This window comes from Molothrus ater, chromosome 2 (assembly GCF_012460135.2).
Source record: "Molothrus ater isolate BHLD 08-10-18 breed brown headed cowbird chromosome 2, BPBGC_Mater_1.1, whole genome shotgun sequence".
Lineage (NCBI taxonomy): Eukaryota > Metazoa > Chordata > Aves > Passeriformes > Icteridae > Molothrus > Molothrus ater.
Window position 1 is genome coordinate 28,232,512 of NC_050479.2, and position 23,490 is coordinate 28,256,001.

The 23,490-nt window shown below is 41.8% G+C and overlaps 1 protein-coding gene across 4 annotated transcripts in view; it reads left to right on the top strand.

The window, feature by feature from the left end:
- The window catches only part of ST6GAL2 (ST6 beta-galactoside alpha-2,6-sialyltransferase 2), a 173,789-nt gene that overhangs the window by 136,298 nt on the left and 14,001 nt on the right, over positions 1-23,490 (top strand). For all 4 annotated transcript variants that reach the window (XM_054518473.1, XM_036382441.2, XM_036382432.2 and 1 more), the window contains 4 exons: positions 11,710-12,712; positions 16,611-16,708; positions 19,842-19,943; positions 21,046-21,220. In XM_054518473.1, coding sequence (XP_054374448.1) covers positions 11,767-12,712; positions 16,611-16,708; positions 19,842-19,943; positions 21,046-21,220 — 1,321 coding nt within the window. In that variant the 5' untranslated portion in view covers positions 11,710-11,766. The remainder of the gene's footprint in view (positions 1-11,709; positions 12,713-16,610; positions 16,709-19,841; positions 19,944-21,045; positions 21,221-23,490) is intronic.

Sequence of the window (23,490 nt, forward strand, 5' to 3'; positions counted from 1 at the left end):
AATAAATGTGGTTTGTAAGTAGACTGGCCAACAGCTGCTCCTGAATTCATCTTAAAATCTTTGTATATGCCTACCTAAAATTGTGAATTGTGAGATGCTACAGAATTCCTGTAGCTTTGCATCAATGCACTGGTGGGGTACTGGGAGCACACAGAGTTCTGCCATTGCCCCCTGGGAATAACCAGGTGTCTCTCATGACCCTCCAGGGTGTGTTGGATCTATTATCAGGTTTCACATTTGGAGGGTTTATATAATAAGAATCACTACAGTTACTGGAAGTATTATGAAATTATACAATGCATTGAAATAGATTAAAACATTACTGTTCCCATATAGATTTCCTTCTGCTTTATTGGAATAGTAAATTTGTTTTAATTAATTCACCAATCCAGGTTTGGTGATTGATAGGTTTACTACTGGTAGCAGGTGTCCTGCCTGATTGCCAGCACCTTTCTGTACTGCTGCATGTCCAAATACTGATTTGTAAGAACTCTACTCTTTTCCTGGAGCAAAGCAAGCACAACAGACTGTTTTTGCATAGATACTGAAAATTTTGGAAGAGTTTGGAGCAGATTGAACACAGCTGAACACCAGAACAAGAGTCTTGTCACTGCTTGACATCATTTATGATTGCTACTCATATATCTATTTGCATCTTTATACTCATCTTTAGTATGAACTTCAATGCGTTTTTCTCCAACATTTAAAAGGACCTAACAATCCAGTGTGATGAAAGTAGGAAAATTTTGCTTTGCTTGCAGTCATCCTGTGTAATATAGTCTATATCTGCTATAGTAGTTTTAACTGTTAGTAAAACATCTCTAACATGCTGACTAGAAGTATAGATCAAAATCAGAAAATAAAAGCAAAAATCCTGAAAATTTTAGAAATCTTAAGCATTAGTTTTTAGATCAGACTAATGTTTTCCCCCATTTTTTTACTGTCTGAATGGAATTGGAGGAAGACTAAACCCCATTAGCAGAATACGTTTGACAGGATTGGATGTTGCTGAGGAATCAATCTATTTAAAACAAGGATTTCTTTTTCACAAGTCTCTTTTCATGTTGGTAGAGAAAACCTTCTTCTGATTGATTTAGGGCAGTGAATTGGCTTTACTTTATTGCTTACCTCGTGCCTTTAGCACTTAAAAGCTGCAGGCAAGGGTTGAGGTTGTATTATCCTAGGCAAGGGTTAAAATCACATGAATGTTTCATCTCCACCATTGCAAACCTTTTTCCTAATTCTCCCAGTGGCTGGTTTGAGTGCTGCCAGTAGGTTTCCTAAATGATAAATGGTGGCATGGTGAGGGAAGACTCCTGTTTCCTGGGAAGGGCACGAGCCAGAAGAGAAGCAAGCACTGTCTCAGAGGAGTTCCCTGGGAAAGGAAGCAGGGTTTGCTAGGGCAGGGTGGGCACACCCCACGTGCCCCTCGCTGCAGGTCTGGTTCTGTGTGGCTGTTCCCATAGATGCTGAGTTGTCAGTGTGCAGCAGGAGAGGAGAGGAGAAGGAGAGTTTCAAGTGTTTCTTGATGACATCTTGATGAGAGGATGGCTGTGCTTTGTGCTGGGCAAGAGGATGCACTTCATCAGCACCTTCTCAGCAGATGAGTCTACATCTTCTAAACAGAGTGTGCAAAAGGCAAGCAGGGGTTTGCATGTCTTGGCTACTTAAAGACAGTGTTAGAAAGAGGGCTTTTTAATGAAATTGGTGGTATTTCAAAGGCCTTCCTGTTGGCTGAAAATCAAGAAATGTATAGCTGATATTTGAAATACTAAGAAATATTTTAATTAAAATTTTGATTATGCCACCTGTTGAACAATCAAAGGAAGAGAATATATTGCATATATACTGGTTAGCTTCAGGTTTTAAAGTCAGTATTTAAATTGAGACTTTACTGTAGAGATAAAGGCACCAAAAGAAAACCCCTCTACCATGTATCTTGGAAAGTAAAGTATTTACTCTTTCACATACTCAGTAGTAGCCTGTAGGTCTCAAAATACAAGATTTTAGGTTTAGTTGTCTCTTATGATGGTGAAAATTACCATCAAATGGTAATTCCACAGTTATATCCAGTGAGGATGGTGTCAATCTTATCCCATCCTTCTAACTTTTTTAACAAAAACAACTAATGTAAATAATCTTGGGGGCTAGCCAGCTCTATCTTGCCTCTCACTTACCTCTGTGTCTCATTGTTTTAATGGTGTCAGAGCTTTCAGAGAACCTCATCCTTTTTGAGCTACCATCCATCTTGTAAAAGTCAGTTGTATTTGTAGGGAGTGGATGGCAAGTGCCGGGGGAAAAGACATCTTGTGTGTTGCACATGGGCATCAATGATTGACAAAGGGGATGAAGCACCCAGCCAGCAACCTTGGTTTGTCACAATTGCTCATGCTAGTTTCATGCTGGTAGTTGTTAGAGATCCTGTTTCTCTGTAAAGTTTCCAGACAGATAGGATTCAGGTTCCAGTGGTTCATGTCAGGTTAGAAACAGCTGTATCCCCCACAGAAGAGATTTCTGTTGAGCTAGTCATAGTTTAAACTAATTTTGCCCACAGCCATGCATAAAACAGTGCCAGAATGGAGAGAGAAAGAAAGTGGTGGGGGGGTGGAAAATACTAATACCACTTCATTTTGTTTTAGGAAGCCAACCAAAATACCCCAGCTAGTGTAGATTGGCTTATTATCAGCATAATCATGTTAAGTATTAAAATATACAAAAAAGAGGGGAAAATTGTTTCAGTCCAGGAAATTTCATTTTTAGATTGTAATGTAACAAAGGGCTGAACTGATTTCATCCTTCAGTTTGGCAAGCCTTCTTCCAGGGTGAAATTTTTTACTCAAGCTTTTAGACTAAGGCAAATAAGCACATAGAAGGCATGTTGTTTGTATGTATATATATGAATATACAGAAATGAGATGTTAACAATGATAATTTTCTAAGTATCCTCCTTCAATTATTTTGCTAACATAAACAAATGGGAACTGGCACTGAGATAGAGCTGAGAAACAGGGAACAATTTGTTTAACATTGTTATATATTAATGTTTTTAAACAAGGGCTGAGTTGGTTGCTTTCTGAAACAAATGTAAAAAGACAAACTACAGTCCAATAAAGAAGTTAGTAATTGAAAGGAAAGTGAAACAGTGCCTACAGTGTTAGAAACATACAGTAAGAACATACTTGGCAGATGAAAAATACACTGGTACACAGAGATGGGGATAATTAGTACATCTCAGAAATGTTGCTTTAGAGTGAAAAATCAAAATTCCCCAATCACTTCTGCCTGGAAGAATGAGTGATTTTGGTCAAGTTTTTGTGATGAGATTGAAACAGGTCTTTTGTAACTGTACTCTCTGTTCGTGTGTGTTATTATAAATGTTGCCTTCTTTAAGGAAGCATTTCAGATTGCCCTTTCTCAGGGCAATTACTGCTGTGTTAAGTTCACGTAATATAGCGTCTAAAAACATTTATGGCGCAAAGAAAAGAAGCCTTTTATTCTAACCTTGCCAAGAGCAGAAATAAAATGAGCTGTTGTGCTGGAAGTGTAGAACTGCATGAGGATTTGTAACGTCCTATTTCTCGTGGTTTAGTCTTGTGTGCAGCCTGAGATTTGTGTGATTTAATGAGAATGTGATTCGTTTATCCTGTCAAGCTTTAAATAAAAACCCTCAAAGCACTTCCTTCCTTTTTTGAATTATGTGTTTTTGCAAGTACGGTATCAAAAGCTGTCCCTTAAAAAGAGGGAGGGGAACCCAATACAGTTATGTATGTTGGCTGGATTTTTTTCTTCTGTTTTATTAGACACTGAGTAGTATTATCCATTCTCTGTGCCTCTCTGTCTTGTTTTGGTGCATTAAGAGGTTCCTGCCATCCTGTTCAGTTACACATGAAAGCAGAACATAAGCACAGGCTGCTCCTAAACTCCGCTTTTGCAGGGGGGATTGGGATTAAAACCTTACTCTGTGGGTGGGAATAAGTCACACAGAAAGCCAGGCTGTGCCAAAGATGGGCATAAACTCCTGCTCATGTTGTGCGTCCTCAGGCACCATCTGTGCCTGTATGTTGGAGCATCCCTGCATGGGATGTAAAGTAACCTTCACAGGGGAAATATGTGCAACCTTCACAGCAGAAATATGTGCAACTCTTTTGGGTGCTGATCCATCAGTCTGAAAGTGCCCTGGTGAAAGGGTTGTGCTCCACCTGCAAGGACCAGGGTCAGTGCTCCAGGGTCCCCTTTCCCAGTCACAGGGGTGGCAGGAAGCGGCACACTGACCTGGGAGTGGCCATCCAGAATAAGGGGAGAAGACACAGCGTGGGTCCTGCCACTCACCCAGGCTTCCCATCTGCTGAAGGAACGTGGCAGCCTCTTCCCCATCTTGGGAGGAACAGGGTAGGATGCTCAAGTCCAGAGCCTTCCCTCAGCAGTAGCAAGGCTCTCATGCTGCTTCCCCAAAGGGAAGGATGTGATCACTCTGGTGGGAGGAAGTTTTCACTTCCAGTTCTCATCCCTGTGGTGCTGAGGTGTTGCTGCCTCTCTGGCAGGTGTTGTTTTGCTCCTCCACTAGCACTATGGGTGTAGTTTATTTTCAGTCTCTCTGCCTTCCTGCCCTCTCTGCTGCCCTGCAGCCACGCTTCCTTCTTTCTTGGCCCAGTGCCACAGCCTCCCCCAGCCCCTGCTTCTTCCTCCCTGTATTGGTGTACAACTCACTTCCTCCTCATTGGCCTCACTGCAGCAATAAAACTAAATACTTTAATAAAGTGGTTATATGTGAGTGCAGGATGCACAAGTAAGTGATGGCCATCAGTCTGGTCACCTTGTTTCCACACATGGCTTTTATCTCCAGCCAGCTTGATCTTTCAGTCTGCACAGCATTCAGCTTCCTAGGACCTTCATGGTGATCAGATGCCCTGGGAACAACTGCAGTTCCTCTGCAACCTGCAGTTTGTGAGAGGGAGGAGAGCTGCACAGAGGTAGCACAGAAAAGCCACACGCAGCTCTGTGGTTCAGTCTGCAGAGGAACACTGAGGTGGAAGAGTGGAGCCTGCTGGGATGGTGTTTGTGCAGACGTAGATCTCTCCATGTCTGTGCAGTGCCATACTGAATTTCACTTTGGAAAAGTGACTTGCACTGTTTTGGATATTTGCAGTGGTTTTATATTGGTGTAGGTACAAGTGGATTTTTTTCCCCTGCTATCTGGATCAAGAGACAGTGCTGTGGCAGCTGAAATATGACCAAAACCCAGCCAAAACACCCAGCTGGTAGATCTGCAAGGGCAGTGAAAATACTTCATTTGCTTCTTTAATGTGTGTGAGGGCATGCTAGGGACTGTGGCCAAAGTGGTGGTTTCTGCACCTCTGTGCTGTGGTGGAACCAAGCTCCGTTGGCAATTGCAGCAACTTAAGCAGCCTTGAACCTTTGCATCTTGCTGTGATCAGGACCAGGAAACAGCAAAGGTGTGGCAAGAGCAAAGGGCAAAAAAAGGGGTCAGAAGTAGATAAGGCTGAGTACAGGTAGTACAGGGCTCTGTGAGAAACTCCTTGAGAGGCTGTGGGGGTGATTTATGTTGTGAAAACTGCTTGTCTTCACGCAACTCTGTGACACTTCTGCCCCTTTGTAGTTTTGATTAAAGAGCCTGGAGGTGATTTACACTAAAGTTGTACCGAATCCCACATGAAGTGGTGTGTACTACATTTCTATAGAAACCCTCAGTTAGAATAACAAGACTCTGGTCAACTCATACCTCTCTGGAAAAGACAGAGATTCACTTTTCTCCCCTGACCTGAAATTAGTGAGGAAATCATGGCTGGAGTGGTGAATCCCAGGGTATGTCAGAATGAGAGCTCCTCTCATGGCTCCTGAGAAAAGCTGCTGCAGGTTGGGTAGGTGGAGGTTCACCTGCAAGGTGCAGTCAGTCACTGGGAAATCAGGTTCTCCCTGACAATTGTTGCTCTGTTAAACATTTCCACTGGTGGTGGGAAGGTCTCCATGTGAAGGATCAGAGCTGGTGCAGCTTTTCTTTTCTATTTTTACTTCCCTCCTGTCAGCCCACACTCAGACAACCTGTATGTGGTCTGTGGGCTGTGGGAAAGTGATAGCTGGCTTCAATGCCAGGAAGCTTGAACTTGATGATGGAGCATGGAGACTAGGTATCAGGTGCATAGAAAATAACTTTGACCTTCCACTAAGCCCCAGAGACTGATGCATCTAAGCCTCCGTGCTCCTACATAATAATCTAGGACGCGTTCCTTGGCAGAAACCCCACTGAGCATTTCTCCAGCTGCCGGGTTGCCAGCTTGAGTGAGTTTCACTGCAAGTTTCACTATATTTGGCAATTTTCTTACAGCCTAAGCTCCTGGAAATGGGTCATTAGTAAAAATAAATAAAAAAGTTGCTTCACTCCCACCCCCTTTGACTTGAAATCCTAGGTTTTATCTGAGGACTGAGGAATAGGCACACTGCCTGCCTCCTCAGAAGTAAGAACCTGAGACTGGTCTTTCCAAATGCTCTGATTCAGGACGCTTGGCTCACATTTAGTAGGTAATTCAGGTTAGCAATACCATTATTTGAATAACTCTCGAGGAATTTTCTCCAAGTAGATAATTAAATATAGGTTTAAAAGACAATAATGGAAAAAAAAATCCTACTTCAGATTTCTTTGGGTGTTTTTTCTTTATTTCAGAAGATAGTGTCTTAGGTTGCCACAAAAAATACTGAATGCAGCTTGACTCCTCTGAAGGAAAGGGCCAGATTTATTGGGACTAACAAGGAAGTTGTCCAAAAGAGATTCATTAATTAGGAGGCCTAATCAGAGCCAATAAGACAAATGCACAGGCCATCCACAGACTAATATACATCTTTTGGCAGGCACCACTCCCCACAGGCTTGTCTGTCTGTTGCTGCCTACTGTATGGCTTCCACCGCAGAAATGATGTGATAACACTAAAACCAATTTGGCACTTTCCACATGAGAGGACGAGTGTATTCCCCACCCTGGAAATGCAGCCTCCAGCTGTCTTGCCCTATGCCAGAGGTTTCTTAATACTCTGGAATTAGCTGACTAAGAGATGCAGCAAACTAACAGAGCATTTGCTATCTGTTCAGGCTGCCTAAGCTTTCCATCAAATAAACTTTGGTTTGATTCTCAGCCCTTTGGGAATGGTTGCCCACAGCTAACATTTGCTACCCCAAATAACCCTGTGGTGACCTTTGCTGCAAAGCTGCAGCCAAGAAAAACCCTGTTTAACATAACAGTGCACATCTTAGCACATCAACTTGAACCATCCTGACCTCTGAGCTGCCAGGGTCTGTACAAATTAATTTTAACAATAGACAGTGTTGAAAGGAAGGAATGTTTCAAAGGAATTAAAAAAATCTCCCTTATCCATCTCTTCTCATTTAAGAAATAGTCAGGAGGCCTACTTTAGAAAAATGAAAAGTGCTCCTTGTTGCAAAACAATGGGCTTTATAAAGGGAGGAGGAACTCTTTAGTTTCTTGCATCTGAGCTTGGCAAGATGAAATTTCCCACAAGTGGGTGCTGCTTCTGGAAAATCAGCCTTTAAGTTCCACTGGGGAATTGCCTTTATTTCCTGGGATGCCTCAAAGACACCATTAGGGTTTGCCTTTCTTTCTCATAGCTGCTGCTAAGACTTCTATTAAGCAAATAAGAAAGTCTTCCCTTTTTGCCCACTTCATTGGTTTGTACCTTGCCTCATGTTTTCCAGGGCTTTTGTGTGAATGGCCAGACTGGGAAAGGAAAAAAGCCATTCTCCATGTGGTAGTTGGAACTTAAATCAGTTAATGATTGAAGAAGCCCATCAGAAGGGAGATACATAGGAAAATGAGGTCTTCAGCCTCTGGGGCAAAACAGGCTTATCACTTCTGCTGGAGAGGAAGCTGGGTTGGGTTAAGTCTCCAGTGTTTCCCCCAGGGGTAGACTTATTCCTCTGTTCCTCCTCTGCAGTAGCTTTGACTCCAGCAGTCTGTAAGTAAGGAGATTATTACAGCGGGGGGGGGGGGGGGGGGGGGGTGGAGACAATAAGAAATGCTAATGATAATTTAAAAACTTGTGTAGAATTGCTTTAACAGTTCAAAAGCTGTATGTTAAGCATAGGTAAAAAAGATGAAACTTATCCTGAAGCATCCAGTGGACTTCAGTAATTGCACCCATGAAACCACCTGTTTTTGTTTATTTAGCCAGTGTAATTTGTTGCAATCGTCATTTCTGGTTTCCTACACAAATGGTGCTGAGGAAGGTACCCCCTGAGCAGTGGAGGGGTCTGCTGCCAGCAGGAGGATGGTGGGGAGCATGTGGAAGTACTGCCCTCTCCTCCCCAACATTTTCAAAGACAGGGACTGTGAGGTGTGAGAAGCTGCAAGCGCTGAGGGGGAGAGGACTGGATGTTTATTGTAGAGGGAGATAAGATAAACTGATATTTCTCTGAAATTCGTGCAGCTTTCGACACACAGCCTTCAAGATCCTGTGAGGTTGTAGAGGTCCTCTTGCAGCTAATACAGTAATGACCTTGAATTTGCTTCCAGCTCAGCTGTACTGCTGGAGGACAAGGCATTTCTTGTGAGCAAAAAACATTAAAGCAGCACAGAGATTTGCCTGCATAGCTCCAGTTTTCAAGAGATTTGAGTATCCTTTCTGAGGCCCCACTTGCAACAAGGAATTGCAGATAAGCTTCTGCAGTAGTTAATGTGTAAAGTTTTTGGATTTATTCTCACTGGTGCCTCTCCTTTTGCTTGTAGTGTTGACAAATATATTGTTGGGTGCTGTTTTTTTTGTTTTATGTGGGTATTTTTTTGCTGCACAAAGAAGCTAATCATATGCATGCTAATATGGGCATGCTGACCAAGATGAGTGTGCTTTCATGACATAAGTGTTGTGGAGGGCTTGGGGGGTAGATTTTGTTTGCTTAATTAAAATATTAATTAAAATAATTAATTCATCTCAGTCCTTTTTCAGATTTTAGGCTGAGTACCGAGTCTTGACTTCCTATGCTGTGGCAGTCTGCTGTGCCAAACATATGATCACAGACAATTAGAAATTTGTAGTCTCACACCTGATTTAGGGCTAAACCTTTCTATTTCTTAGCAACTTCCGGTTATAAGATATAACAAAACTGGGGGGAATGAGTAAATTGTAACATTTATAGATTAAATTGTGTCTGGACTTGCTACGTGACTCAGTGCAAAATATAGTGACCTCTTCCTTTGTGACTTTGGCTTCCTGCAAGCTTATCTGTTAAAAAGATCATGCGAGATGCTTCCATTGCAGATCTTGTAAGAAATGTATATTCAGCAGGAGAAACATCTGACTGAGCAAAGACTAACTTACACAGTGGTTTGGAAGCCACATGTTGAAAAGTGCTGGGGAAACACATCAGGGAAAATGATAAAAAGAGATGAAAGCAGTTCAGATGGGTGAAGAATGCTGATTTTAAAATGCGAACCATCTGAACACTGATGAGTGGGCAGGTTGCAATAACTTCAGGGCAGACCTAACTGGCACAACAGCCATATAATGTAAGGCAACTCCCACAGGACATCACCTGCAGTGATTTAATATTGGAAGGTGTGGGAGTGTTGAGGTACTGCAGAGAGCAATCTTGCAGCAGCAGAGTGCAAGTAGGAAATGGGTCAGTTGGAGTAATAGCTTTCTTCCGTGTGGTTTCTGTGAGCTGAGCCAAGCCAAACATATGTGGAGCACTGGGTTATCAGAGTCATGATTTTTTTTCCTCCTGTGTATTAGAAATTGCAATGAAATTTGGTCATCCAAGGGTAACTCTATGAATCCTCCCTCTGGTTGGACACTGCCTTGAGCCCCAGAGTCAACTGTCTTTGTCAAGATCATTAAAATAGACTGTTTGGAAATGTAATAGTGCAGTCTCACATTCTCAGGAGGTCAGCAGAAACACAGCCTGAGTATCTCTGCTAATACCACCTGCGGTTTGTTCTCGCGCCTGCATTGTGGTGGGTGATTTCCCCATTTGTGCTGGAACAACTGGATGTGTGACCACACTGAAGTGGATAAAGGGGCTGACCCTGACCCAGGAAAAAAAAAAAAAAAAAAAAAAAACGAAAAAACCAAGAAAACCCTCTAACATGTATTTCCCTACTGTATCAGTTCCACACGGGGGTGTTGGCAGCAGCAGAGGCACAATGCAGGAATGAAGGACAGAAAGAGAACGTCTTACACTGGTGTTACTGCTGGCTTCTTTCTCATGTGAAAACGCAGTCTTAGTTACAGCTTCAGTTTAAACTTTGCACTCAGCTTTGATGTACTTTAGCAGCTTGCAGAAAGGTGATAGTGTGTGGTGACTGTGGTTTTGGTCCCTCCTGATGGCCAGGGTGAGCAGGCAGTGTGTTATCACAGCCGTGTAAGCTGTTTGGATGTGATGTGATGAGATGGTGGCTCCTGAGGCGCAGGCTGGTAATGAAATCCAAGCTTGCCCCTGCTCCCATTCCCCTTTGCTGATCACAGCTGGCTGGTACAAGTGGCTTTTTTTAAATCCCACCATTAAGTTGCCATCCAAACAAATGGGTTAGAAAGAAAACTCCAGAAGAAGGGGCTTGGTTCATTTTTAATTTGGATCAGGTGAGTGATCCGTCCCTAATAAGTACACTGAGTTACACTCATGATGACTGTGATGCAGGGAGGTGAATGGTAAGGCTTATGGTGGGGATTTGCTTCAGTCAGGCTTGTAACTGATAGTCACACCACTTGATTAAGCAAGTGAGTTCGTGTAAGGGCATAGTGTGCTCGATGGTCTAGCAATGTGGTATGTATTTTCCTTGGAACACAGCCCCCTCAGTCAAACTTTGTTTCATTTGGACCATGCATCCCTCCACTAATGCACAAGCTGTCCAAAACCCCCAGGTATTAATAGGGCACATATTTCCAGGACTAGGTCTGACATTCTCTACCCACTCCCTTTTTGTAAATCTCAATCTTATCCTAAAGGAATGTATTTAGATAGTTGTGCCACCCATTCTCCTTTTTGGGAAATATAAACCCCCTGACACCTTGATGTGCACAGCTCCTTCATGCCACTTCAGTGTGCATGCAGCATCTGTAGCAGAGGTACAGGAGTTGTTTTTACTCAGGTCTGATACTAGGCAAGAAATGATGCAGCCACTGAGGCTCATTCATACCAGCTGAGGAGGAGGCTCCCCTCGGACCCATTTGTGTGATGCTCTACCCTTCACCCCCTGATGATATGCACAGAACATCATCATTTCCAGGCTGTGGGCAGAGGAGGGCTGCAACGTAGAGCTTGTGCTCCTTGCCTGGTCCCTTTGGAGACAGGCTTGCTCACAGTTCCCCTGTGTGAGGACTTTCAGTGGTAAAGAGAAGACAGCTTCTGTGCATGCAGCCAGGCAGGGGCTTTGCTTTTGCTCTCTTAATGCTACGCTGGGTATAGCAGAAGCAGGCAGGCACATGATCTCCCCGAAGGCAGGATCCAGTGTTACTTTAGAAATTAGCCACCAGCTTCTTTTGTAGCTAGCAGCTGTCACGGTGTGGTTTCAGCCAAAGTGTGTCACTCCTACAGTGCCTGCGGGCTCTGGAGTGTGTTTCTGCTACTGAATCTTTTGTGCTACTGCCTGGAGATTAATTCTGCACCATCTATCAATATGTGTTAAGAGACTTCTGAGTTGTATTTATTTTTTGAACGATTGTTAATAGCATTTGATGTTCTCTACAGGTTTCATTTTCCTTCATCAATACTTCAAGGCACAGAGCTGCTGGTAAAGGCATTGCCATGAAACCTAACTTGAAGCAATGGAAACAACTCATGCTTTTTGGTATCTTTGCATGGGGCCTGCTTTTCTTGGTGATATTCATCTATTTTACAGATAGCAACACTGCTGAACCAGTTCCAAGTTCCTTTTCTTACATTGAAACTAAGAGACTTCTGCCCCTTCAGGGCAAACAGAGAGTCATCATGGGAGCCATTCATGACCCATCATTCTCTGAAACCATTGATGGCAATGAGGTGCTTCTTAATGAAGATCTCCTAGGTACTTTTAAATCGGGGACTGGAAATTCTAAGAAATGGACTGTATTGGAAGAGGCCTTTAGAAATGAAGATGAGTTTTTTCCACCCCAGTTAGGAAGAAAATCAAAAAGTGCTTTCTATCAAGTGAATGATGATTATTTATTTGCTGCTGGTCAGCCTCAGTCACTCAATCACCTTCAAGAGATAGAAAAATTCATTTCGGCTGATGTGATTAATCCAAAAGGAAATATTTTACAGAACAACTGGAGCCATCAGAGAAGAATGAGGAGAAGGAGCACAAAGCATAGGAGAGGCCAGATGCTTGATGAATCTGATGACTGGGATGGGCTGTATTCCACAATGTCGAAATCCTTTCTTTACAAGCTTTGGAAAGGGGATGTCTCTTCCAAGATGCTAAACCCTCGACTGCAGAAGGCGATGAAAGATTATTTGAGTACCAATAAGCACGGGGTGCGGTTCAAGGGGAAGCGAAACTCCAAGTTGACAGGAGACCAGCTATTCTGTGAGCTAAAAGAAAGAGTGAATGTGAAAACAATAGATGGCAAGGAGGCTCCCTTCTCCACTCTTGGATGGGAAAAGCACGTTCCCCAAATTCCACTGGTCAAATTATATACACATGGCTTTGGGAGCTGTGCAGTAGTTATGTCTGCTGGTGCAATACTGAACTCCTCTCTAGGGGATGAAATAGGTGGGTGAAATGCATCTATTTGTGTGTGTATATATACGTAGATGTGCGTGTTCATTTTTAAACTTCAAAAGGTTCATGTTTCTCAAGCACAGATTTGTAAAGTCTGGTTGTTCTCTCTCACTAGAGTTACATGAATGTAAACTAATGGACTTCAGTGAGGCTGTTCCCTTTCAGAACAATATAACTGAAAGGAAAATCAGGCCTGATGTCATAATCTAATTTAAAGAAAACAATGATGCTTTCTTATCATATTATAGCTTGTAGTAGGGAGCAGAACTGGTTACATCAGATCTGCCATGTTCAACATTTGTGTGCAACATGTGTTTATTTCTTCAGCAGATTAGAGCTATGTTCAGGTTTTATTCTGCAAAGCTGTGTTATACTGGTCTTTATTTTGCAGTAGCTCACAACTGCTGTTGTGTGGTTGGCCGAGACATTTGTCTCCATGTCAAGAAGCAGTAGAGTGTCCTCTTCATCTCTTGCTAGTTTAGAGTTCACAGACATAAAGAATTCAGACCCTTGAGTAGCTTCATGCACTGAGATCAAGTCCCCTGGCCTCTCTTCTGAGACTGAATTTAAATGAGTTCAAGTGTGTTCACCCATTGTTTTCCCATTGCCACACTGAGTCAGTGAGGTTACAGATGTGCTGAGATGTCAGTGTCACTCAGAATCCCCCACCTCAAGGTGGGAGTTTTGTAGTAGCTATTCAGAAAAGGATGGTGGGACCATAAAACTAATCCAGGTGACTTCTATTTTTTCTTTTCAAATATTGCTACTACCTGTGTTAGTGTCTCAGTAGTTCTTCATTTTAGTAGTACATGTGCAGTATGCTAAGAGTGTTGAAAGAAGAATGAAAGGTTTCAGAACTTGTTTCTGAAACAAGAAGAGTTATCTCCTTCAGCACTCCATAAAAAACCTTTTGATGTTCATTCATTAATCCTCCCATCTTCCAGGACTTCACATCCCAATACTTGCCTCATCACTCTGGATCATCTCTTTGACACAGATAGGTTTTTTTAAATCTCTGGTACATGTTGGAGCTTCTAGGATTATCAAACTCCTGCAATAGGCTTCCAGCACAGCAGAAGTGCCCAGCTAGCCTGCAGCTAAAATCACACCATGGTAACCCCTAATTCCATAGGAAGCCTCACTGATGTAGAAATCTTTGGGGTGAAAAAGCTTAGCAGTTCCTACCTTCTCCAGCATGTTATCTTTGACTGAAACAAAATTTTCTGTTAGTGTTCCCCAGTTTACACCAGTACGGATTAGTGCTGTACTGTAGAATCCGTAGCACATTGTGACATATTTACATAATCACATATACAGCATGTTTCAAGTCATATTTGCAGACTCAGGTGCAGCCTAGGCATGGACTTGGGTGCTTGCCATGGTACCTGGGGCCTGCTTGCTCCTGAGTGTACCCATTTTCTTAGGAAGCTTCTGGGCACAGAAGCTTATGTCATTTCCTACAGAAGAACTTTGGATTTAAATGGGAAATTGTCATCTGACGCCACCTAAAGGGAGGGAGGAAGATTGGGTTTGAAAAAGCCCACATAGAATTTTCAGATCTCATACATGTTGGGCAAGGAGATGTTGGGGCACCAGCAATCACAGAAGGTTTTTTATAAGACTCTCTCAGGGCAGATACCAGTGACTGGGGAGAGGATTTGGCCCAGACTGGGGGGAAGGGGGCAAGTGACTGCTTACAGCAATGGTAGACAAGGGAGAGCAATTTTAAGCTAAAAGAGAGGAGGCTTAGATTAAATGTTAGGAAGAAATTCTTTACAGTGAGGGTGGTGAAACCCTGGAACAGATTGTCCACAGAAATTGTGGGTGCCCTGTCCCTGGAAATGTTCAAGGCCGGGTTGGATGGAGCTCTGAGCAACCTGGTCCAGTGGAAGTGTTCCTGCCTATGGCAGGGTGGTTGGAACTAGATGGTCTTAAAGGTCCCTCCCCACCCAAACCATTCTGTGATTCTATGGTTTATTCTCCCAAGAGAGAAAAAAAAATGCCTATGAAAGAAGTGAAGGACATTTCCCTTCATAGGCCTTTAGCTCCCTCTTCTGTGTTCCTATTAGAAACACAAGCAAAAATGTTAATTTGTGTTCTGCCTTTTACCCTCCTCTCCCCCACCCCCTGACTGTTTTTAAATGACAGTAGGCATTGAAATACTGTGCAAGTATAGCAAACACTCCCATTGTGATCATGCTATTAATTGAGAGAATGAATTATTTTTGGCATCACAGGAAGTAACAGGGACCTGTGATCAAACCCCAAACTTTTTTTGATCTTTAAAATGCTTATCTACAAACACATACTAAGATTAAAATCAGTTTATTTAAAACCAGCTATTTTTGGCAAAGAAGTTTTTCATCTGTATATGAAGAATCAGCATGAGTGTTGTTGGAAATGCATCACGCTGTCTCTCAATTAAGCTGCAAATCATACAATTCCCATTTCATAATCCAGTTCTCAGTCAACAGATTGTCTAAAAATTGTCAATTACGGGTCCAAATTTATGTTCTTAAATTCATTACAACAAGCTTGTGTTTTCCTTTTCCTTCTCCAAGTATGTGAAGTACCTGCAGATTCTGTTCATTTCCTTTAGTTCCTGCACAATCAAGATGCTTGGTAGATGAAGTCTAAGTGTTGAGGGTAGGGCTGTCCCTGCATGGGACACAGAAAAAACTTCCACTCCTTAGGTTCTGAAGAATTGGGTTTGGTGGGCATCTGGCAAAATCCCTCTTTTCAGACATGACATATTAATGCTAAGATGTATGTCTGAGATCAGACTGCTGGCTGTATGCCACCCCGTGTTTCCCTGTATGGAGTACAAGAAGTGCAGAGTAAAGGAGGGAAAAGATGAAAGATCCCAGTTTGATAGGAGCAAGCCAAGACTCCATTGAAGCATGTTGGTTATCTTTGGAGACTTTTGCCTCTTCCAGTTTTTGAGCTACAGAGAACACATTTTAAATGACTAGAGATGAGCAGCTACACAGACTACCTGTGGGTTAAGGCATTTCATATTCTCAGCTTCCATGGATATAAGGGATAAAAATGGACCAAATACCACCTACCAGCAGGGGCCATTGTTTCTAGACAGTGGATAAAATGTCTTGCTCTCCTTCACACCTTTTGGGCTTTGAGATCCCCTTAAAAGAAGCACTTGGAGGGTGATTATCTCTTATCCAATGGAGGCTTGCATGTGGTGTCTACCCTTGACCCCTACTTAACCTAGAGCTGCTTTCTCTTCTCCATGACTCCAAGGTCAACTGCTTGTGCAGTAACTTTGACAGTTCAGCTCTGTTAGATCTTTGCTACCAAGGGATCCTGAGGTTTCTTTGTGTGAGCAGATGTGTGGGCTGGCTTCCATACAGAGGCTCTTCAAGATTTGTACTGAGCTTGAGAGTAAGTACACAGTATGATTAATAGATTTGGGGTAGTCTGAGATTTTCAGGTATTATAAAATACTGTGAAGCACAATCTTGTAGTTAAGCATTGTTGTTCATTCAAATGTGCAATTAGATATCCTTGCAGTTTACATGCTTTTCCATGGAGTAATTCTCTGTAAATTTTGTGATAGAAGTAGTGAGCAATTGTGTGTACTGGGTGTGCTAATAGTCTTCCCATAGTAAGTCTATCCAATTAAGAGAAGTATTTTAGTATTGCATGCTAAATTAATAGATGAATCTGAACTTTTTTCCCAGTGGGCTTTTATGTTAATAACATATGGCAGATGCAAGAGGATTTCTGTTTGTGCATAGCAGAACATTCATCATCCTTAGAATATCCAGATTAGGACAAATGTGTAAGCTTTGTATTAGTTTAGATAACTGGTTTTATCTTACTGTTCTGTATACTAAGAAAAAAGAGTTACCCCCTCATTTTGTGCTTCTAGATTCTCATGATGCTGTTTTAAGATTTAATTCTGCTCCAACACGTGGCTATGAAAAAGATGTTGGCAATAAAACAACCATGCGGATCATTAATTCTCAGGTAAGATCTTCCTTTTCAGAGTTCAAGTCAATGTCTCTTCTGTGCAATAGGACAGGAAGTTAATAACCTCTGAAAAAGTGTTGGGTAATATGGGAAGCAGGTAGTGATTAAACAGTTGTGATGCAGAGAAGGTGAAAGCTTTCCCTTACAGGGATGTTAGCACTGCTGTCAGTGTAGAGTGGCTCGATAGCCTCGTTTCAGAGAACCAGTTTGTTAAGTTTCTCGTGTGAACTAATCTGTAAAGGCTCTGCAGGATGCCAGAGAGCTGTCAGTACAGAAGACCTTGACCTCCTGGAGAAGCCATTGCCTCCAGAATTTTCATGGAGCTCAGGCTGTGGTGATTCCAAAGCTGTTTTCTCATATTTTCCAGTTCCCCAATTATTTCCTTGCTGGAAGGCAAAATAAATGGGAACTGAGTTGTGTAACACTAGGCAAGTCATCATGGTTTAAAAATTTGGAAAGAACTAGTAAAAACTTTAGTGTGTACTGGGTATTACACATCAGGTGAGTTTGTTCATCTGAATGGAAACAAGAGAAAATGGGATTTTCTGTGTAAGGGTGTAAATAAATAATTGTGACTTGAGCTACAGTGACACCTTATGGTTGAGATTAGTTTTTCAAGTTCAAAAATGCTATTGCCTGAGTTCCTGTCTTGGGCAAACCAAACCTCTTTGCTCTTTATGAAATGCAGATGAAAATCAGCAAGAGAATTTCTGTGAAATTTTATGACACACTGAAATGAGTGTACTTAGTCAACACCAGGAGTATGGTTGGCCATGTAGTATGCTCTGCACATATTGATTCTTGTTAAAGGATAGCAAAATTTCCAGTTACTGTAATTTTTTTGAGTTCATTTTTTCTTTTGCTTTGAGTGGCTGCCCATGCTAAGTCTGTTCTTGGTGGGTGTGTTTTTTATGTGAAGAAGTTCATGTTCTTTGCCATCAAAAAGAGGACTGTTCACTGTTGTTCCCTTTACATTCATTTTGTAGGTATTTGTGAGGCTGCAGAACAGACTAGATCTTTGAAGTGATTTGGGTTAAATATGCCCCCTTTCTTTTGTTTGCAAGAAGAAAGAAGAAATATCTTATTCTGCCTTAAGTGCTGTAATCAGTGTATCAGGGAACATGGATTTTCGTGTATTTTATTTTACTTTTTTTGGCTTTGTTGGTTTTTTTCCTTTTCTTTGATGATTCTCCATTTTACTGTTAGCCAAAATGTCCTGACATTGACCACGCCTGAACTCCTGAACTGGGCAAGGATAAAGGTTTAGAAACTCTTTATAGTTTGCTAGATTCAGTAGGCTTCCTGTAGAAGAGATAAATGTTCTCAGGGAGTGATCTGAGCTTTTTAGCTCCCCAGGACATTCAGAGAGATTGTGGTTAAATTAGCTACTCCCCATGCAGGGCAGACTGGAGTCTCCTGGCTCCCAGAGCTGCTACAGTACATTCCCACTGGGATGGCAGTGGAAGGTCCCATGGTCTTCTGCCCTGTGTAAGGCTTGCTCCCCATAAGACCTCTCAAGAAAACAGAGAGCAAAGTTCTGCCCAGGTGAGCTCACATGGCTTCCTCACAAGTGTTTGTATTCCCACCAGCTTTGTGCTTCTCCAAAGAGGTTAAAAACCATCCATGGTGGTCTGTCCACCTGGTGAGAAATTAGCCTTTCCCTCTCTGAGACTGAAATCTGCACAGGCCACTTGATGGAAGTTGCTTTCCCTACCTGTGCTGTAGCTGGGTTACCTGTACAGGTTTACTGACCTTCCTCCCCTCCTCACTGTTGGAAACTCCTGCATTCACTTAATTAAAGGCTGCTGTGGCTCCTTCTTCCTTCATATTCTCCACTGCGAAAGCCCTAAGGACATGAAGGAAGCCTGTGCAGTGGCAGCCTGTGCAGTATTAATAGATACTGTTATTGCAGTAAAAACTCATAGGAATGAATGCAGAATCACTGAAAGTGAAATTTGTGTGGACAGCACCTCCAGAGGACTTTTGCTTACTGAAAGGCAAGTAAGATCTCCTTTGTGTGGCAAGTGTGGAACCAAGCTTTTAAAATCTTGGCCTTTTGGTCAATTTGTTCAATTTTGTTCAATACTCAAAAAAGGTGTTTACATTCTGAGGTGAAAATTGTTCTGAGACATTAAGTTGGGGATGCTGATAGCAGCATGACTAATTCTGTTCTTACTGTAGAGGGCTGATGGAAATCATTAAACTCAAAGTTTATGGTAGGAAGAATATTGCTATGGCAACAATATTATTTTTCTGAAGAAAAATATGCATAATTAAATATGGCTCATTGGATCCTAAAGGGAAATGAAAATTATTATGAATTTATTTGTCTGGAATGTTGATTATTTTAACAGCTGGAAGAAAATTCGTGCTGTTTTGACCAATGCTGAACTGCCTGGCATTGGATGCACCAGGAATCAAAGAGTTCTATTTAGACATGGAGGGTTCTGGAAGGGGTGAGCCAGCAGGAGTGAAGAGTAGACTTCCACTGTGGTGGGATGTACTGGGAGATGCAGGAAGGAGTTATATGAGTGTAGTAGATTAGGGCAAAATAACAATTCCTTCAAAAATAGCCCTATAATATGTGTAAGCTGCCTGTTGTTGGAATTGTTTCTCTAGGTATTCCAATTTGTACAGTCATGGCCTAATTTGCATTTTTTTCATTGAAATGACACTGATTTTCTGTTAAAATGAGAAAACCTTGAAAAAGGTGGTTGGGGATGGGTGACACAGAAAGACATTACCCTTGGGGGCTGTAGCCCTTCAAAGAAAGCTGCTCTGTGTCCAAGGGTATCCCACAGGTGATCTGAAATACTGTCTCATTTTCAAGTTCCAGAGTACACGGTAATGTTGATACACAGTAACACAGCATCCCAAGTGGTACCATCACATCCCTCACAGATGGAGAGTAATTCAGCATACTGCTACTTCAGACTGTCATGAGTGCTGTTTATGGCTAAGCTTTTTTTGTATATTTTTTTAACAAAACAAGATGCATAAAATCAACCAGAACTGAAGCATAACAAACAGCAGCGTGGGTAGGACTGTTCACTTGAGAGAAGGATTTTGCCATTTTCCTGGATCCCACTTGCTTTTAATACTCTGGAATTCTTTGCATTTGTGTTTGCAGATTCTCACCAATCCCAACCATCACTTTGTCGACAGCTCCTTGTATAAAGATGTTATTTTAGTAGCCTGGGATCCTGCTCCCTACTCTGCAAATCTGAATGTGGTAAGATATCCATTTAGACCTTTCTTCCCAATTACTTGAAAGTACTGGAGAAAATTAATTTACTACTTTAGTCTCCTGGTTCTCCCTTTTCACCATGAGCCTCAGGTTCTTTCTGTATCTGAGTGGAGAATGCTATGTCTATAGGAATTGGTCAAAATTGGTTTATTGGTCAAAAACTTTTTAGTAGCCAGCAATTATACTGGAAGAGACTGTTCTGAGATGCTAGCATAGATGAATGGTGGCATTTGTTTGATAACACATTGCTATTTTCACATAACAGTGAGTTTTCTCTGTGTTTGCCAAGGAAGGAACATTGCTAGATTTCAGAAGTAGGTTTTATCAGGAAAGGTGAAAAACTGCATCAATTTTTCCCCATCTTCCCCTCTGCCTTCCCAGACAAAATACAACATCCTAGTGAAAATCTCTCTGGGTGCCTTCCCCATTTCTCGGGCCTCCTCCCCACCAGCATTCCCTTTATGTCCACTGTCCCACAGCCATCTGTGCCCTGCCGTCCACCCCCTCACTGAGAGCAGCAGATGTCCATCTGCTTGTCACTGGGGGAGTCTCTACTTTGGCTGTTGCTGCAGCTCCAGCAGACAAGTTGATCTGATGGCTTTTGGCACAGGGAGCTCAGAGCTGAGCAGGCTGCAGAGTAGCAAGTAAACCTTCATCTGCTGAACTCCCTTAGCAACAGATGCCAGGGGCTGCCTGCTCCCACGCAGGCTGCCATCGGCCTGCGTCACGGCTGCTGCTGCCTCCGTCAGGGACAGGCACGCTTTCAGAGGAACATTCACCCCCAGGCCCAGATATCATGCCAAAGCTCTTTGAACCTCTTCTTTAATGTGGATCCGTGAGGGAAAAATGGTCTTGGCTCATCCCACAGCACTCAATTACTTATTGGGAGTTTCTGCATGAAGAGAAGAAACAAAATAGCCCAGAGTGAGGAATGCCTTTCTAGCAGAAGCATCCACCAGTGCAGGCTGCTTTGCTACCTTTGCTTCTGTTCTGCAGAACCCAAATGATGCCAGTTTATGGTATTGTACATGTAGTGTTCAAAACATGTTTCTTACTATTAAAAAACATGTGACTTTTTTCCTCCCAGTGGTATAAGAAGCCAGACTACAATCTGTTCACTCCCTACGTACAGCATCGCAGGAAGAATCCAACCCAGCCATTCTACATCCTCCATCCAAAGTTTATATGGCAGCTCTGGGACATCATTCAGGAGAACACTAAAGAGAAGATACAGCCCAACCCTCCTTCTTCAGGGTTTATTGGTAGGTGTACCAAAGATGGTCCCAGTAGACATGTTAGATTAAAAAAATAATTTCAAACGTATACATTGCATGAGGATCAAGTCCATAAATGTGTACTGTGTGCTCTATACAGAATCAGTGACTAAAAAAACACACAGCATGAGAACTAGAAAATAGCTGAGTGAATTTGATGTTCTGCTTTCTTGCCCTTCACATCCATAGTATGTCTACCATATCTATAAAACATGCATATATCTATGAGAAATTTGTATTATTCCATATTAATATATATTTTGAGGACCTAGTCAATTCTGAAGTTCCTCATTGGGATCATAGAGCAGAGAATCCTCAGACAACAAATGAAAGCAGATGGCAGATCATGTAGACAGGATGAAATCAATGGCAGGCTGAGCTATATTCCCTACATAGGCCAAGGGCTTCTAGTGCTCAATCTGAGCACTTCTTCACTGGAAGCAATAGAATTTCACTGTATTTTTTTGGTCTTTCCTTAGTATTTCTGAGGGTACACTTTGGCACTCTGCCCACAGCAGGTCCTGAGTGTGGACAGGTCTAAAGGATGCAAGTAGGCAGCGTGGCAAGGCTGAGTCAGGGTCATCCTGGCTTATGCTTCTAGACTCAGAGGGCAGTAGAGCTTCAAATACCATCTTCTGCTTTGGAAACTCCATCCTTTCCTCACTGACATTGTGATATTGATCTAGGTATTTGCTGCAGTCAGAAAATGGTTTGGTTTTTTTCTTTGTATTTGAATCTGAAAGCAAAGACACCTGAGATTGCATCTGATATGGGAAAACCAGTTCTGAACATTTATCTTGGGTTCTGTATGCAGTAGTGGCTTCCTAGGTCACCTTTGGAGCACACCAAAGGCCTTAGAGGGTGCAGAAGCTCCCAGAGGGAGAATACAAAGGTTTCTGGGAGATGCTCATCTTTCCCTTGAGTGGATTGTGCATACTTGGAACATGAGTGGAAGGTAAAGGAGGCCTGGTGTGTTGTTGGAGGGAGCCTTGGCTGTTGGTTACTTACTTCTTGAAGTGAGGTTTTTTGGAACCTGCTTGTAAAAATTCACAGGGAGAAGACAGTTCATGTGAAATGATCTCACCAGCTGCATTTTGCAAAAGTGTTTCTTGTAGCAATGAAGCTGTTGATAAAAATAGGTTAACAGCTGCTGATTGTAAGAATATTGAAGAGGATCATTGTGCTGTCAATCTGTACTTCCACCATACATAAAAAACACTTTAAAAGCTTTCTTTGAAGAAATGGAAATAATTTCACTATGAGACTAGAGCAGCAATCTTCAATCCCAAATATAAATGTTAGTTACAAAAAATACCCTTCAAGCAGAGAAAGCTTTGAAAATATAAACTATTAAACAAGCAAAATTTTAACAACAAAAGCTGTACAGATAAATATACTCTGTGTGCAGATGTAAATTTGCCTGCTTCTCTAGTGGGAATTTTATTTATATTGTTCTTTTCCAAGGAACAGTGCTTTTTGGTAGGCTGTTACTAACTTTAAAGAACCAAGGTATTAAGAGGAACTTATTGGATGTCATATCCACCCCATTTCATAACCAGCTACTGTTCTGATAGATGTATTTTACATATTTTATTAGGGACAGTCTTCCTGTTTTGATAACCTTATCGCATTAATGTCCATGTATTGCACATGTAACATAATCTAAATACAGAGGTAGCACAGAAAGAGCAAATGCATATTGTCAGGGACAAAAAGGGTAAGATAAAGCATAAAAAAAATGCAATGCAGCTTGGCAGAAAGCTGAAAAGTCATGTTGGTCTTCAGTTCAGGTATCTTAATCACTCATGCAGCAAATAATCCTGTTGGAACTAAGCTGGCAGACACAACTAGTGTACCTGTATGAAAGAGGAATGCTGAATATTGAGCTTCTACCTGATCTTACAAAATATACAAAATTATTTCCTATAGAATTAGTAGAAAGACTGAGTAAGTGATGGTCTTCATAAAATATGAGTGTCTTAATTTCAAGAAGAGAAAACAATTTATTAAGTTACCACACTACTAAATGCCACTGTACTTAAAACAGCTATATGAAGGAAATAGATTGTTGTTAAATAGGGGGTATGAATTTTTACAGATATATACATTCCTGAATCTGAACAATTTCTAGCAAGGACTATGATGATTTTAATCATATAGAAAAGATTACAAAAATGGTTCTGAGTCAAGTGAAGCACTTTTGTTCCAAGCTTTTTAGCTTCCACTAGGCCTAATTTACAAAATTGGACAAATGTATG